General features: G+C 44.6%; 6 protein-coding genes across 6 annotated transcripts; 3 read left to right on the top strand and 3 right to left on the bottom strand.

Moving 5' to 3' along the window:
* Positions 1-124: 124 nt before the first annotated feature.
* On the top strand, positions 125-2,245 carry FA14DRAFT_160233 (DUF1253-domain-containing protein). Its single transcript, XM_025498583.1, has one exon. The coding sequence runs from the start codon at positions 140-142 to the stop codon at positions 2,189-2,191; it is 2,052 nt and encodes a 683-aa protein (XP_025355078.1). The 5' UTR covers positions 125-139; the 3' UTR covers positions 2,192-2,245.
* Positions 2,196-5,065, bottom strand: FA14DRAFT_160232 (FtsJ-domain-containing protein). Its single transcript, XM_025498582.1, has one exon. It carries the CDS (start codon positions 5,024-5,026, stop codon positions 2,270-2,272), a length of 2,757 nt encoding a protein of 918 aa, XP_025355077.1. The 5' UTR covers positions 5,027-5,065; the 3' UTR covers positions 2,196-2,269.
* A 279-nt stretch (positions 5,066-5,344) lies between these two features.
* FA14DRAFT_33901 (translation initiation factor eIF-3b) lies at positions 5,345-7,962 on the top strand. Its single transcript, XM_025502214.1, has one exon. It carries the CDS (start codon positions 5,378-5,380, stop codon positions 7,616-7,618), a length of 2,241 nt encoding a protein of 746 aa, XP_025355076.1. The 5' UTR covers positions 5,345-5,377; the 3' UTR covers positions 7,619-7,962.
* Positions 7,963-10,326: 2,364 nt separating this feature from the next.
* Positions 10,327-10,633, bottom strand: FA14DRAFT_33894 (uncharacterized protein). Its single transcript, XM_025502213.1, has one exon. The coding sequence runs from the start codon at positions 10,558-10,560 to the stop codon at positions 10,369-10,371; it is 192 nt and encodes a 63-aa protein (XP_025355075.1). The 5' UTR covers positions 10,561-10,633; the 3' UTR covers positions 10,327-10,368.
* Positions 10,634-11,156: 523 nt separating this feature from the next.
* On the bottom strand, positions 11,157-13,309 carry FA14DRAFT_160230 (uncharacterized protein). The gene has a single exon (XM_025498581.1). The coding sequence runs from the start codon at positions 13,263-13,265 to the stop codon at positions 11,223-11,225; it is 2,043 nt and encodes a 680-aa protein (XP_025355074.1). The 5' UTR covers positions 13,266-13,309; the 3' UTR covers positions 11,157-11,222.
* A 510-nt stretch (positions 13,310-13,819) lies between these two features.
* On the top strand, positions 13,820-15,916 carry FA14DRAFT_178169 (uncharacterized protein; the record flags this gene model as incomplete). Its single annotated transcript, XM_025500825.1, has 1 exon — positions 13,820-15,916. The coding sequence occupies one exon, from the start codon at positions 13,820-13,822 to the stop codon at positions 15,914-15,916; it is 2,097 nt and encodes a 698-aa protein (XP_025355073.1).
* Positions 15,917-15,996: the final 80 nt, after the last annotated feature.

The raw sequence follows: 15,996 nt of genomic DNA, 5'->3' as shown, positions 1-15,996 counted from the left end.
ATCCTTAAAAATTTACGCTAAAGTGGAGAACTTCTCAAGCAAAAAAAAACCTTGCCCACGTGAATAAAATAATTTTGGATTCTTACGCGCCACTTTTCATTTAAGGTTTTTATTAGAATACCATCATAGCCTTTCCAAGATGATGTTGAAAGGGGATGCGGCAATGCTCAAGCTGATGACATTAATCAATGTCTCAGCAGCAAAGCCTAACAAACGAAAGCATGCATTTGAGAAATCATTCGCACCAGCCAAAAAGGGTAAAGGTGTTGCAAAATTATCTTTGAATGCACTCTCACATGGTCATGCATCCTTGGCAGAAAGAACACAAGTGGATGAAGATGAGGTGGATGACTCAATCATTGCTGAAGGAAGTCAGAAAGCAGAGAACTCTCTACAAGCTGAAGAACTATCGGATGACGAAGAAGCATCTGCCGGTCCTAGCAAACCCACTTCAGCTGGAGATGCTTTCCACACTCACTTTGCTTCGGAAGGCGAAAATGCATTAGCACCATTAGCGAAAGCAATCGTCGGAGAAGAGGGAAAGAAGGCAAGCGACATTGAGTGGGAATCATCATCGTCTAATCTACCTGGACTAGGTCACGCCGCCATAAATAGAGTAAAGGGTTTCAAAGTACCACAAGTAGAGGCAGCAAAACCACACGCATCGGTCTTGGAAGCCTTCAAAGCACACGGGTCGACTCTGGAAGCACAGGCTGCTCTTGTCAATCTGCTAGGATCCTATCAAGATGTGATTGATACACATGTGGACTTGTATCAACATGACCATACGAGAAGAGCGATCGCATTACACGCCATCAGTCATGTTGTCAAAACGAGAAGAAGGGTTTTACGTAACAATGATCGATTGGCAAAAGCAGCAACCACAGGTCATGCGGTCGAAGCTGACGTGCGTGATCAAGGTTTCACAAGACCGAAGGTATTGATCCTTTTGCCTCTGCGGAACAGTGCATTAGCATGGATGAACTACCTTTCCAAACTTTCAACTTGCTCGCAAATCGAGAATGCCGCACGATTCAAGGCAGACTTCACACTACCAGAAGGAACTGTGGACAAACTGGCACAGCCTGAGACACAGGCCAAGTATCCCGCCGATCACATCGAAACCTTCAAAGGAAATATTGATGACAGCTTCCGCATCGGTGCAAAGATGACACGCAAGAGTTGGAAGATGTACAGTCAATTTTACGATAGCGATGTCATTCTGGCCAGTCCTTTAGGTCTTCGATTGGCTATTGAGAAGGATCACGATAGCGACTTCTTGTCTTCCATCGAGGTCATGGTGATCGATCAAGCTGATGTGATGTCCATGCAAAATCTGGAACATCTTGAATTCGTTTTGAACCATGTGAACAAGATCCCAAAGGAGGCCCATGATGCTGATTTCTCGCGTATCAAACAGTGGTATTTGGATGGATTGGCACCTTATCTCCGCCAGACAGTGATGCTGTCTTCGTTCGACTCGCCAGAATTGCGCAAGCTGTCACGTAATTCGTTACTCAATGTAGCGGGCAAAGTGCAACTTACACAATCCAATTCAGCAGGTGTGTTGTCGCAAGTACGTAGTGGTATCCGACAAACATTCCAACGATTCCCATGCAACAACGTCCAATTAGAGTCCAAGCTGCGGCTGGAACTCTTTTTGACAAAGACTTTGCCAACATTACAAAAGAGTGCATTGAGTAGCAGTCGTACGTTGATCTTTGTGCCATCTTATCTGGACTTTGTGCAGTTGCAGGAAGCACTTCGTACACAACATCCAGAGATCTTTGCAGTGACGGCCATGTTGACTGAATACAGTGAAGGACCTGAAATTGCACGAGCAAGAGCGCGATTCATTACGGAGAAGAAGAAGTTCTTGATCGTTACTGAACGTTTCATGTTTTACAGACGCTACATTTTGCGAGGTGCACGAACAATCGTTTGGTATGGATTGCCGGACCACGGCCATTATTACTCGGAGATGCTTGAGAACGTATTCAAGCCGGCAGATAAAGCAAAAAAGAACGGCAAAGTCAATCAGAATGATGAAGAAGAGACAGTTGACGCTGGAGACATCAGCGTGACTGGTATTTACAGTCAATATGACTTTTTGAAGCTGGAGAGAATTGTAGGAACAGATTTGGCTCGCCGTATGGTACAGGAGGAGAAGAGCTTATGGAGATTTGCTTAACAGTCATACCTTGTATTATAGCATGCATGAATAATATTGTACAAATGAAGATATCTACATGTGATCGTAGTGAGAAACCTAATTGCGTCCACCATAACCGTTGGGAATACGTGGCTTGCGGGAAGTACTGCTGGTAGTCTTTTTGCCAGCTGCCTTGTCACGTCGCTTTTGTGCACGGAGTTCCTTCTTTCCGCGAGAGTCGACCATGCGGTAACGACCTTTGACACCCTTTGGTCTACCTTTACCTTTGTTCGAGCCTCCTGCAACAACGACTTGAATCTTGCGTTCTTTTTGTTTGGCACCAGCTTTACGTAAGACTTTGTCGATATTGGCAGCTTTTTCACGTTCAGAAATATCAACATTGTCTGAAATTCCTTCAGCTTTCTTACGTGCACTTTCCAATTGTTTCATAGCACGCATCTTTTTGCGTGCTTTTGCTTCGGCCACCTTTTTGATTGGTCGAGCATCTAATGCACGTTGACGAGCAGCCAAAGCTTGAACAGCTTCTTTTGTGACGGGAATGTTTGGTTTGTAGTGGTGTTGTTCATCGTCCAAGAACCATTGAGGGAGATCGCTCTTGTCAACGAAGTTTTGTTTTGTGAAACCGTCGTCGATCAAATCAGACTTGCTCTTTTCTCGATTGACCAACTGAGATGCAAGAGAGATTGCTTCGGCAGTAGTCAAACCTTTCTCTTGAATCTTCTTTTGCTTAATCACATCTTGATCTTCGTCCTCGAAGCGCCATTGATCCTCATTTTCAGCATCTGTTGGTGGGCTGTCTGTGCCACTTGCTTCGTCTTCTGACATTTCAACATCTTCACCTTCTTCGCTAACATCAGATTCTTCTTCCTCTTCCTCATCGTCCTCTTCGTCTTCCTCTTCCTCGTCATCATCTTCATCATCTGCATCAAGCCCTTGCATGCCCTTGAAGAGAGGATTGTCAAACCAGATTGCTGCTTCTCGGCTCTGTCTGGCATCTTTGTCTTTTCCGCTTTCAAGACTCTGCACCAAATTCTCAACATCTCCTTCATCATCCTCCATTTGCACATCATGATCTTCGAAGTTTGGACCTTGACCGCGATCTAAAGCTGCTTCTCTAGCAGCACGTCTTGCCTCTTCTCTTTCCTCCTCTTCTTCACGTTCCTCTGCATCGTCTTCTTCGTCATCAGTGTCATATGTCTCTTCAACCTCTTTGCGTTTGTTGAACAGTTCATATCCACCTTCTTCACTCTCTTCTCCTTCATCCTCTTCGTCTTTGTCTTTTGTAAATCCGTACCATTCATCATTGTGCTCATTCTTCTTTCTTGCTTCTCGCGCTCTGTGTTTGGCGTCACGCTCAGAAACCTTGTGTTGGTACTCTTCGTACATGCCGTCCATTTCAGCTTCTAGTTGGCGCTTCCTTCTTTCTTCAGCTTCCAAGTCGTCCTCCTCTGACTCTTCTCCTTCACTTTGCTCGCTTTCACTCGAACCAGCCTCCTCTCCTGCTGCGACACGTTTATGTGCACCACCATTGACCAAATCAAAGAACTCTTCGCCTCCATGCAGAGCTTCATCTTGCACGTCCATACCAATGTCCATAGGTGTAGTCATTGACAATTGCATCTTGAGAACTTTCTTTTGTCTGGCTTCATTTCGCCTTCTACGCTCTTTGCGACTCCTTTTGTCTTTTTCGGATTGTAGACGTTCGAGTTCCTGATCGATGGCTTCGTCTTCGTCCATTTCAGTGACTTCGACCTTTTCTTTACCCTCCTCTTCTTCTTTCGAGGGATGATTGGCGGGAACCTCTATTCCCATATCCTCCCGCCATATCTTACGCCACTTTAGCAGATTACGGAAATCTTTCTTTCCCAATACCTTCAAATCGGAACAGCATGCTTTGATGTTGTCATCCGTTTTTGTGGGATCAGCAAATGGCTTGTCTTCATCTCTCTTGAACTGGATCTCGTTGAATGTACCAAGCAATGATATAGGGTCTTGTGATTCGATAAAGTCTTTTGCGCCTATCGCTTTGAATAAGATTGTTTCTCCTTCATCGTAACCTTCACGCTTTCTTCTTTTCTTTTCGGGCTCAAACACATTGGCCACTGCATTACTAGCGATTTTGATAGACTGAGCTGAGTTTTTGCCATCTACTGTGGATTGGATCAGTGCAGTGTCAGCCACTGGATCGAGATCTTTGAAAACGTGTCTTGGATCCAAGAACTTTGGATCGATACGTTTCGGTGCTTTGAATTCTTGACAAACGACGAAGATTTCGGCAGACACATTACGTGATGATGGTGGCTTGGTAGCTTCAACCTTTTTGAAAAGCTGATTGAAGACCCACAAGAGATTGTTGTAATCTTTTGATCTGAAAACTTTGGTGACAAATGTACCTCCGGGAGCCAAGAATTCTACAGCCAATTTGAGAGATTGCAATACCAATTCGGATTGTGCATATGCATCTTGCACCCATGCAGTACCAACATTGGGTGCACCATCGTGCAAGACAGCATCTGCTTTCCAATCCTTCAGCTCTGCTCGAAGTTGATCACGACATTTGTAACTGTTAATGTCCTCTGCGAAAGTGATACAGCGAGGGATAGGTTTGATAGGAACCAAATCCACACCAACGATCAAACTATTCGGGGGCATCTGTTTGCTTGCAACTTGCAGCCAACCACCAGGAGCGGCACACAAATCGATCACACATCTTGCTGATTCCAAAAATCCAAACTTTTTGTTCAATTGTACCAATTTGAATGCGGCACGAGAACGGAAACCTTGTTGTTTGGCCAAGTGGTAGAACTTATCCAAACGACCTTTAGCGGTCTTTTTCTCGTGCTTCTTCGGCATCTTTGCGAGATATACCGATGAAGAGAGAGGGAGATGGTGATGGCGAGGGTTGTGCAATTCAAGAAGAATGAATGCAAATCTCACTGCGCTCCTCGCCTGCCCTCCTGCACCCGCTTAAAATTCATCCACACTTTCCAGAAAAATTTTAGAAAAATCAAAAAATGGCTTACTAAGCAACTCTCGCCGCACGCGTGGATCTCTTTCTAGCGCCTGGGACTAAAGCATGCGGCTCATCTGCCTGCCTCAAGAAAGCGCGAAGAATTGCATTTTTGCGCAGCGCGCCCAACGCACGACAATTGATTTCTTCTCAAGGTTTAACTTTTTCATCTTGATCACATCGACTATACAAAAATGCCAGAGGCAATCGCAAACGGGTCCAATGGACCGCACATCGACATAGATGATGCAGATATCGACTTTTCAGATATTGAAAACAAATACGCCGTCAGATTCGATGAAGGTTTGGACGATGTTGTAGTGATTGATAACGTTCCCGTGGTTGGAAAAGAACGTGAACAAAAATTGCTTGAGACAATTGTCAAGAGATTCAAGAGTCATGCCGGTATCGACATCGAAGTGGAAAACTTCCACGTTCCATACGGAGACGACGGACAGACCAAAGGATACATCTTTTTGGAATTGTCTAATCCAGAAGATGCAAACCAAGCTTTGCGTGCAATGGACGGATATCCATTCGACAAACGTCATAGATTCGCAGTAAACAGATTCACAGATGTCGAAAAACTTGCAAACATGAGCGAAGAATATCAAGAGCCAGCAGAGGAAGAATACAAAGATCGCGAACACTTGCGTTCTTGGTTGACAGATCACAACGGACGTGATCAAGTGGTCATGTGTCGTGCCGATGATGTCTCTGTTGCATGGCATAACAGGACAGCAAACCCTGAGCCAGTGCACACTCGTGAAAGATGGACAGAATCCTACGTTCAATGGACACCACAAGGAACATTCTTGGCAACATTACACAGACAAGGTGTTGCTCTTTGGGGCGGACCATCTTTTGAAAGATTTATGCGTTACTCTCACCCGAACGTTCGCTTGGTTGACTTCTCACCTAATGAGAAGTACATGGTCACATGGGCTCCTGACCCAATCGTTGTTCCAGACAATGCACCTACAGGACCACAATTCTTTGGACCTGAAGATGAAGGAAATCGTGTTGCTGTTTGGGAAGTAAGAACGGGTCACCTATTGCGTACATTCCCAGTTGTTCAAGAGAACGAGCAAGGTGTGGTCAAGGGCTTCTCATGGCCAATGCTAAAATGGAGTGGTGATGACAAATACTGTGCTCGAGTGAACCCAGGTAAGAGCGTCAGTGTATATGAATTGCCTAGTATGAGCATGTTGGACAAGAACAGTATCAAGATCGAAGGTGTGGTTGACTTTGAATGGTGCCCTCTTGGAGATAAGGATCGCGATCTGATAGAAGCATGGGGCGATGGTAGTAACCCACCAAAGGGAGCAAAGAAGCCACGTGAGAACATGATTGCTTTCTGGGTTCCCGAAGTTGCCAACCAGCCTGCTCGTGCTACTGTGATGAGCATCCCTAGTCGTGAAATCGCTAGAAGCAAGAACCTATTCAACGTTTCCGACTGTAAACTACACTGGCACCCTCAAGGAGACTACTTGTGTGTCAAGGTCGACAGACATACCAAGACCAAGAAGAGCTTGTTCTGCAACTTTGAATTGTTCAGAATGCGCGAGAAGGATTACCCAGTCGAAGTTGTCGAACTCAAAGACCCCGTCACAGCATTTGCATGGGAGCCAAATGGAAGCCACTTCGTTGTCTTGTCCACAAATGACCCTAACTTTGGCAATGCACCCCCAGGTGTGACCATCAAGACCCAACTCAATTTCTTCCACTTGGATGCAAAGAAGGGCGATTTCCGTCTTGCCAAGGCTATTGACAACAAGACTGCCAACACTGTCTTCTGGTCACCCCGTGGAAGACATGTTGTTGTTGCAACGATGGGATCATCACAAAAGTGCGATTTGGAGTGGTACGACGTTGACTTCAGCCACGAGATTCGTCAAGGTAGTATCTCTGAGAACCCCGCAGATGACATCAAACAGATTGGAGCAGGAGAACATTACGGTATCACAGATCTAGAATGGGATCCATCCGGTCGTTTCGTTGCCACCAGTGCAAGTGTTTGGAGACACTCCCTTGAAAATGGTTATGCAATCTGGGACTTCAAGGGTACCGAGCTGCAAAAGGTGGTTGTTGACAGATTCAAGCAAATTCTATGGCGTCCAAGACCACGAACATTGCTGACTAAGGATGACCAAAAGCGTGTTCGTCGTAACTTACGTGAAGTTGGAAGAGCGTTCGACGAAGAAGATTTGGCATTGGAATCTCAATTGGCTTTACAACACAAAGAAGTATACATGCGTGCATTGGAAGAATGGCGTGCATGGCGTCAAAGATGCAAGGCAGATTTGGAAGAAGAAAGAATTGCACTTGGAAAAGAAGAGATAGTTGCGCCTCACGTTCTGGAAGCAGAAGCGACCGAAACGATCGAAGAGTGGCAAGAGACAATCTTGGAAGAGACAGAAGAGATCTTGGATTAAAAGTGTTTGGCTTGAGTGTGCCACTATGTATCAATTTGTCCCCTTTCCACCTAAAATTATCATGTGCTTTATCACAGACTTGACGAGTAGACCGGCTGAGTGAAAGAGGGTTGTCGGAGTAGACCTTGACTGGCGAATGTGTCATCAACTTAACGGAGAATGAATCCCATAATCCGACAAATGGACCTTAGCGGCCACGTTTCATGGGCGTAAAATAAAAAGAAGGAGGAAGTGGCGGACCGTCGAGTGAGTGGGGGGTGGGGTCATTTGGAGGATGGTAAAGCCGGTAGAAGCCGACGATTATTTTGGAGAGGAGGGGAACCTTTTTCTTAACAAGCAAACGAACGACTGTAAGACTTTCTTTCCGTTATGCGAATGCGGGGGAAAGAGTGATTCGATTGCAAATTGGGCTGAAGGAAAGTGACAAACTAATAAAATTGTGGGGAAAATTGACAAATAGGATCCGTGTCTGAGTGGCAAAAATACCTTAGGTGCACTATTACCCGCCAAAAGAGTGAATGTCAAATACTCAACACTAAAAAGGGTACCAATAACGGTCCGGAATTTCCTTCTTGATCAACAACAGTGATCTAGGTATGCTAGGAAAGATATATTTTCGTACAAACCCAGACCATGATCTCCTTTTCTCCGTCATCCACTTCTTTTTCTCTTCTTTTGACAAATATCTATGTTCGTCACGATGACAGTTTACACGTGTCCCGCTTGTGGTCGTGGTAGCAATTCACAATACTTTTATCAACGTCATGTGGGCGAGAGAGTGATTTTAGTCATGGATGCAAGTGGCAAACTACATCATGTTTCCCGAAACACCTTCGTTGGAGAGACGGAAGGTGAGTATTGCAAAATTCTTTGTGCAATTCGACTTCTGGTCCTGAATCCGTTCATCATTGCTTACTTTCAGACTTTGAATGCATCTGGAAAGGTTGCTATTACCGTGACTGTGATGCTGAAGTTATCAAAGACCATATCAACACTGGCTGTTCACACCGTGGAACTTTGAAGAGCGGATTGTGAACAACAGCGCATACTATTCTTCATCAACCTTTCAGCGTATTCATTTGTTTGTTTTGCTGTTCCAATCATCTGTCATGTATAATGCAAATCGAGTCCCTGGAGTGACTTTTACATATCCGCTTGCGAATGTTTGTGTATGACCTCTGACAGAACCAGCCACAAACACGTAACTTTGACAGGTGACGCATTCCGCCTGTAGGCGGAGAACGGAATATTGTACCGCATGAGATAGCCATGGCGGCCGAATAGACGCATACATCCAACTTGGTGGAACAAGCAATCGTCATAGCTTTCAAATAACCTTACAGATAAGGTCATTCATAGTGTTATTGTCGATCACCATAATCTTCTCTTAACCATAACAAGGTTAATTTCGAATCCAGCAACTCGAATCATCCCTATTTGTGATGCCGTTCCTTTGTCGCTCCTGTCAACGTGTTGGGACAGATCAAGAATTCTACTGTCATCATATTGCCGATCGTCAAATCACCGTTCATCCCTTGGATGGAAGTAAGCCTTTTGAACTTCATCGTAATCGTACGACCGGAGGTGAGTGATTGTAAAGAAAGCGTGCTCATACATGTACTGATGTATCCCCCTACCAGACTTTCATTGCATTTGGTATCCATGTCGTTATCGTGACTGCGATTCGTTCTTGTTCAAGCGTCATGTGGCATTGACATGCTCTTACAACAAGGCACATGCCAGCAACAACAATCGCTGAATGATCTTTGGAGATGCAAGAACGGTGTAGTGGTAAGAGGAAGGCTGTACAACGTGTCATTCCATTTTCGGATGGAAAAAAAGATTAATCGAGCCAGCCTTCCTTCCTTGCCGACTGGGAAGGAAATCCATCTTCCTTCTCTGTCACAAGCCACAGAGTAAGTGTGCGGTGTGTCAAAAGCTTTGATTGTTAATTAAAAGAGAGAGAATATATGAAGTTTAAAGAGCCTCTTGAAAAGGAGGGGGTTTTGTCTTTGGCCTGACTGTTATTGTACGCGTAAACAAAAGATGGCCAATGAAGTGGCCAAATATCGTTTTCCGGCGTTCTAGGCCGCATTCGCCATTGCCGAAGTCACAGCAAAGGCATCAAGACTGAGAGGAAGAAAGGGAAGATGAGAAAGAGATTGATTGAGTGTACATTCACTCTACTTAAGGGTGTCTTATCTCGACGCCATTTCTAACTAGGTTGCATAAATGCAAGCGGTATCATTATTCACTTTTGTCACAAAAACATTTTATGCGGAACACGATTAGATCCCTGACACACAAACATACACTCAATATCAGTGCAAACTTGCTTTCCGACTTTGAGTGCAAAAATCAAGTAAAAGATACAACGAACAAAATGAAACAATCTCTTTCCTTTACCTTGACTCAGCATCATCTTTTGATTCCATGGCAGCGACATCAGTTCTTCTTTCTTTTCTCCTATTCCCATCTCAACAACCCACATTGACAAAAGAAAGAAGTTCTACTTGCATGGCTCAATTTTCAACACTTGAAAGTCACTTAAATTCACCATTCAAAATACATTGTTTTGCATGCAAAGAGCCAGTTGAGAATCAAGATTTTCATCAACATCATATTCTTGATCAAGCTGTCATCTTTTACGATCAGAATGATATCAAAGAACACATTTGTATCTTACGCAATTGTCTCACTTGCGGTGAGTAGGATCAGAGACAAAATAAGACGATCGACACTGACAGCCATCATTCTTTCATCACAGATTTTCCATGTCCACATAAAGGTTGTCCACATCGCTTCTGTGATTCTGAAGCGCTTAAAGAGCATGTTATGGACTGCCAGCACAAGATTATTTCCCTCCAACCTATTTCAAGCCAAGCAGTGAACCCAAGCAACAAAGCCATGATAACCAAGCTGTAATATACGGAAAACAGCATTTCACAGGATTGAACTCTGGCTGGCTGGCTGATTGGCTGGCAGGCATGATCCGGTGACTTCGATGAACGGATATTATCCGCATTAATATAGTATTATCCACTCCTGCTATCCGTTCAACAGCTATCCGAAAAACAACAACAACTCCCCTTTCGCCGCAGCTGGTAGGCGCGCGGATTTACCTTTTGTGCAATTATGTGTTGGTTGCCATGCGGAATCGGAAAGCTGAAACAGTCAGCTTATCAACAAATTCAGCCTATTCGGCTCTGATTAACATCTCAAAATGTTGGTAGTGGATCTATCAACGAAACTTGTATTTTGGTTTGTTTATTTTATTGTCACGACTATGCCAAACAAATAAACACCTTTTTTCGCCACTTTCTCTCGCGATCTCTATTTGGGCATCATAATGCGTCACCGGTCTTTGTCTCTTTGATCTCAACTCCCTTTACCATTCTGCCTGGCTGTAGATTGCGTCACTTGTGATTTGGGGAAAATCTTTTATAAGCATGTTGTACATTATCTTATATACACGCTCAAGCTAATGACACCGTTTTCAATTTCACACTCATTGCTCTCGCCATCCGAATGCGAAAATGGTTAGTTGATGCTGCAAAAGCTGATATATTGATACAATGAACCATAAAGTACAAGCTATTCTATCCTACGACTGACTGTTCGCCCATTGCACAAGATGAATGCCCAATGGCTCAACCCTCGTCTTACTCTTTGCTGCTTCAACGATCGTTTGTGGAAACAAAGTGCACTTCACTCTCATGAAATCCGTCTTGGCAGTTTGAGCTGCTTTCTTTGCAGCAGAAGCAGCGGCGGCGGTTGTTGTGGATGCCGTCAAAGATAGCGAATTTAAAATACTCTCCGGCTGAAAGAGCTCTAACGACAACAACGTTCGGAATGCCATCATCACCCTCTTGCGATCTGATAATCCACACCATTGAACGCTCAAACTACCTGAGCCCATCCCTTGTCGTCGGCTCGGCGAAGCTTGATCGCTCTCGTATCTGCGTATATCAACAACAGCCGTACCGGCACCAATCCGATCTCGTTCAACACGAGAAACAAACTGTTGAACCTCTTCAAAGCACATTGCAAAATTGAATATCTCGCAATCTTTGCTCAACAATTGCTTTGCAGCAATCAACAGCGCAAATTCTGGTGTCGTTAATTCGTCCAGCATGGTTTGTCGAGGTGCCTTCGCTTTACGTACTTCTTCAAGCAATGCAGCATAAAGAGAAGGCTGTGCAGTAGAGGTTGATGCCACAATAGGATACAAGACTCGATACAAACTTCGAATGTCATTGCCCATACTTTCCCAAGCGCTGAGCAATTGGTTCACTTCGGCGTCCTTTCCGATCAACTGCAGTTCGTCTTGCACTGCCTTGTTGAATTGCATTGCTTCTTTCGACTGAACGCTCACCTGGCCCAATGTCAATGTACGCTGCATGACAGTCGGCCACTTTTCATTCGCCCATACATTGATGATTCGCCCACTGAATCTGCTTCGAACACGCTTCTCCAACAAATCTGTCGTATCAAGACGAGAGGTTGCACCGATAACGCATAGACCTGGTGTGTAGGACCCAGCCTGGACAGCATCTAAGAGGACGTACAGCAACGCTTGTCTCGGTCTTGTGGTATACAGGTCAAACGATGAGAGCACGATCACGAGAGGAAGGCTTGATTTGCTCTTTGCTTGTTCAGAAGACAGCAATGTCAAGATTGTGCTCGTTGTGTTTGCTAGTGATGACAAGATTGCATTCTGCAAGGCTGCCGCTTCCTCATCCTCAGTCGCCTCTGTGCCATTGGCGCCATCTACCGGTCCTACCGCGCCAAAATTTTCTTCCAACTCCTCCTCCTCTTCCTCAAGACCATCATCTCCTTCCAGATCTAGATCAAGACCTCCGTCTTCTCCTTCTTTGGGTAATCTGATCGCACCTGCCTGAATGAGCTGTCGTGCCAACTCACGAAGAGACAGTCTATCCGTAGGCTGCATTGCTGCGTCCAAATGCACGACATGAAATGATCGTTCCTTCTGCTTGCTTTTGAATGATCGCAAGACTGATTCCAACAGCATATGTTTGCCTGTTCCCGGTGTACCAACCAGTAAAGCGCTATTTCCTTCACCTTTGATTGTTCCTCCAATCGTCGAATGCAGGGTTCTCCATTGTTCTTCTAGTCCGATACATTCGCTGCCATCGAATTTACCTCTCTCATCCTTGCCTGCCGGTGGAAGCTGTCCTGATAGAACGGATAGCATATATGCTCGTGCTTTAGTGAAACACTTCTCTTTGACCTGTGATGGTAGTTCTTGCAGTGGCGAGTTGACCTTGATTGGCGCCAAAGCTGCTTTTTTCGTTTGTCTATTCCGCGCTGGTAAGGGAGCAATCTCTAATTCAGGCTCGTCAAAGATGGGTGAAGATGGCCTTCTTGATGCATTTGAGGGACCAGCTTGTGCTTCGATATCGAGCTCATCATCGCCATTCTGCTGAGCTGCTTTCGCTCTCTTCCCTTTTGGTGTATGCTCTAAATCTTCTTCCTCAGCCGATGAAAGGTCCTCATCCGAAAGAACACTTTGTCGATTGGAATCTAGATCGGTAGATGCTCTGGCAGAATACCTGCGTCTCTTGGGTGCAACCAACAATGATCCATCAGCTGCCACTGGGGCCTTTCGAGTGCGTTTCGAGCGCATGTCTGTGATCGCAATCTGCGGCGCTGATCGGTCTTGAGAAAGTGGGCTGATTGATAGGAAGAAGGAAAAGAATGGCAACCATTTTCCAAGAGCAACACTTTCCTAGGTTGGCTGGTGCGAGATTTGCTACGCGTGTAATGTATGTGGTTTGGTTCATGCCGGCTAAAGTCAACGGGTCAAAAATATATTAATGGGTGCTTGTTTGCTTGTACGCACGCATGCACAAAAAGACCAACACTTTTACTCGAATTGCGAAATCGGGCAGCAGAAAATGAGTATGAAAGTGCAAACCCTCACCCTTCTCCGCAAGATAGGCTTTTTATTTGGTGTACATTCGGACAATTAAGCTATTCTATGTGTGAATGTGCATACATCAGAAATTAAATCACTTCTTCTTCCCCACGACCAAAGCTTCTTCTTCTTCTTCCTTTTTGCCACCTGACTCCAAAAGCCTTTAGCACTTCTCTGTACGAGCGAGGCTGCAACAAATTGTGTTTGCAGATCTGAGGTATGTTATAACGCACAATCTTTTTATCATTATACCATCCCCATCAATGCAGGCCACCTCCAAAGATGCAAATCCTCAGCAATGGAAAAATGAATTCCAATATGCCAGCTCTCGTCTACTTCATAAGCTTTGTGAGTTATTGTACACCACAACAGAGGATGGAGTACGAACGGCAACTCACAAGCTCACCAAGAAAACAAGAAATGGAGATCATCCTTCTGATGCAGATGTGCTCAAAATTATCATTGAAGAAGTCGAAAAGTCATGCACTTCTCTTTTTCAGTCCGAGCGAATTCGAGAAGCAAGGAAGATGGCATTACTTTTCACAGAGCAGCCAGACGCTCATAACGTACAGCCATTCACACCATTGATGCACATTTTTGTTAAGGCATCTTCGCTAGATCGAGAATATCACAAACGAACAATCTTTATCTGCGTGGAAATATACAATCTTTATCATGACGCAATCTATGATGCTTGCGAGGCAAAAGCAGCTTTGATTATTGATGAATCTTCCAATTTGTATAGAGCCATCAGAAGTCTAACAAAGGTTATCACGCAAGCATGTCTAGAAGTTGAGATTGATTCGCTGGATCTAGTGAAAAGAGCTTGCAATCTCAGCAATTCTCCTTTTGGCATCAGATCTTCAGAAGAAAGCTCAGTTCCTTCGTCTTCTCGAAGAAGTACGAGCGAAAACATGGACGAGAGATCATCACCGATCACTGAGCAATCCTTGCCAGACCTTGATAGCGATTCGCGTTCTGAATCCACACAATCCTCCATCGCCTGGAAGAAGCTCAATGGCCATGCAGAGATGACCACGAGTAAGGACATAACACCTGCAACGTACGCTGAAGGTAGCAAATCAAATACTTTAGGGCGAACACCGAAAGATCCAGTGGTGATCAGCGATAGCGAAGACGAAGAAGCCCAAAAGACTGTCGATGACACTGCCATGCACTACCGCAGTGAGCCAGAGGAGGTGACTGAGAATTCAATGGAGAGTAGAGAATGCATAAACGATGTGATCAAATCGATGGAGAAGCAGGTCTTAGAAGAAGACAACCATAGAGGAGCTCGGAAAGGCAAAGCCAAGGCGAAAGATTGTGATGACGAAGATTACGACTTCCTCATTGAACTGCGCAAGGATACGGGTGACCATTCGAGTGATTCCGATTACGCTGAACCAAAAGCAGGAAAGAAACGAAAAAAGCGATACAAGAAAGCATTGGCTAGGATAAGGAAAAAATACCAATTTGATCTGGGCAAGCCCGATTTGAAAGCTTTAGAAATCGATTACGAACAAGTTATCGAACGTGCATTGACAATCGTAAAGTCAAAGATCGACCAATACTCTCCTCCAATTCAAACCTTGTTGCAAATACGGTCTCGCGAAAGCATTGTAGAGCAAATCAAAAACGGCATATTGACGGGAGCAGTGGGCCTACTCCAATCCTTTGCGAATGGTGAAATGGTATCATTTGAAAGCTTTCGAATTTTTCCTTCCCTCTTCCCGGATAATGATCTTCCTGTGGTAATGCTCACGTTGACAAATTGGGACAGCCCAACTTCAAGCACGAACAGTAACGATATCGCCAGATTTGGTAATGATCAATCTGCTAACGCCGCAATCATTTCCAGTACAACTTGCCCAAAACGAAGCATATTTGCACTGAAAGATAAAATTTTGGAAGCAGATGTGGTGCCCACGCTACTTGGCAAATGCAGTGACGGAACTCGACTTGGACAAATTGCACTTTGGCAAACACCGCCTTACGAGAACGATTCGGTTTCCGCAACTCAGAGCACGGACTCAAACTCAAAAGAAGAAGAAGAAGAAAATTCTTGGCGTAAATTACCTTTTTTCCTTCCGAGCCAAGATGGACTGTTGTCGGCTGAAGAAATACGGGATGCTTTGATAACAATTGTGGAAAACGTTTTCATTGCTGCTTTTTGGCTTTTTCAATCCGACACTTCAATTAATCAAATCTCGCGTACTGCATTCCCACGGGCTAAACCTGTGATCGGGTTGAATGAGAGTTTAAAAAAAGATCCTTTTAGCAGAGAAGCGGAAGAAGTATACATGAAGAGGAGAAAGAAGACCAGATCGCAAACCCGGTCAATGATGATGAGAAATCGGTAACATATTTTCATAGACATGAGCTGTATTGTAGAACAATGATTGTAGTAATCCATTTGCCCTTTTTATGCCCATGAATGTTG

The sequence above is a fragment of the Meira miltonrushii genome (assembly GCF_003144205.1).
Source record: "Meira miltonrushii strain MCA 3882 unplaced genomic scaffold FA14scaffold_2, whole genome shotgun sequence".
In the NCBI taxonomy this organism is placed as follows: Eukaryota; Fungi; Basidiomycota; class Exobasidiomycetes; order Exobasidiales; family Brachybasidiaceae; genus Meira; species Meira miltonrushii.
This window is presented reverse-complemented; position numbering and strand designations above follow the sequence as displayed.

Coding starts and splice junctions, on each gene's coding strand:
- FA14DRAFT_160232 (XM_025498582.1), bottom strand. CDS start 5,026: ATGCCGAAGAAGCACGAGAAAAAGACCGCTAAAGGTCGTTTGGATAAG.
- FA14DRAFT_160233 (XM_025498583.1), top strand. CDS start 140: ATGATGTTGAAAGGGGATGCGGCAATGCTCAAGCTGATGACATTAATC.
- FA14DRAFT_33901 (XM_025502214.1), top strand. CDS start 5,378: ATGCCAGAGGCAATCGCAAACGGGTCCAATGGACCGCACATCGACATA.
- FA14DRAFT_33894 (XM_025502213.1), bottom strand. CDS start 10,560: ATGCTGTTTTCCGTATATTACAGCTTGGTTATCATGGCTTTGTTGCTT.
- FA14DRAFT_160230 (XM_025498581.1), bottom strand. CDS start 13,265: ATGCGCTCGAAACGCACTCGAAAGGCCCCAGTGGCAGCTGATGGATCA.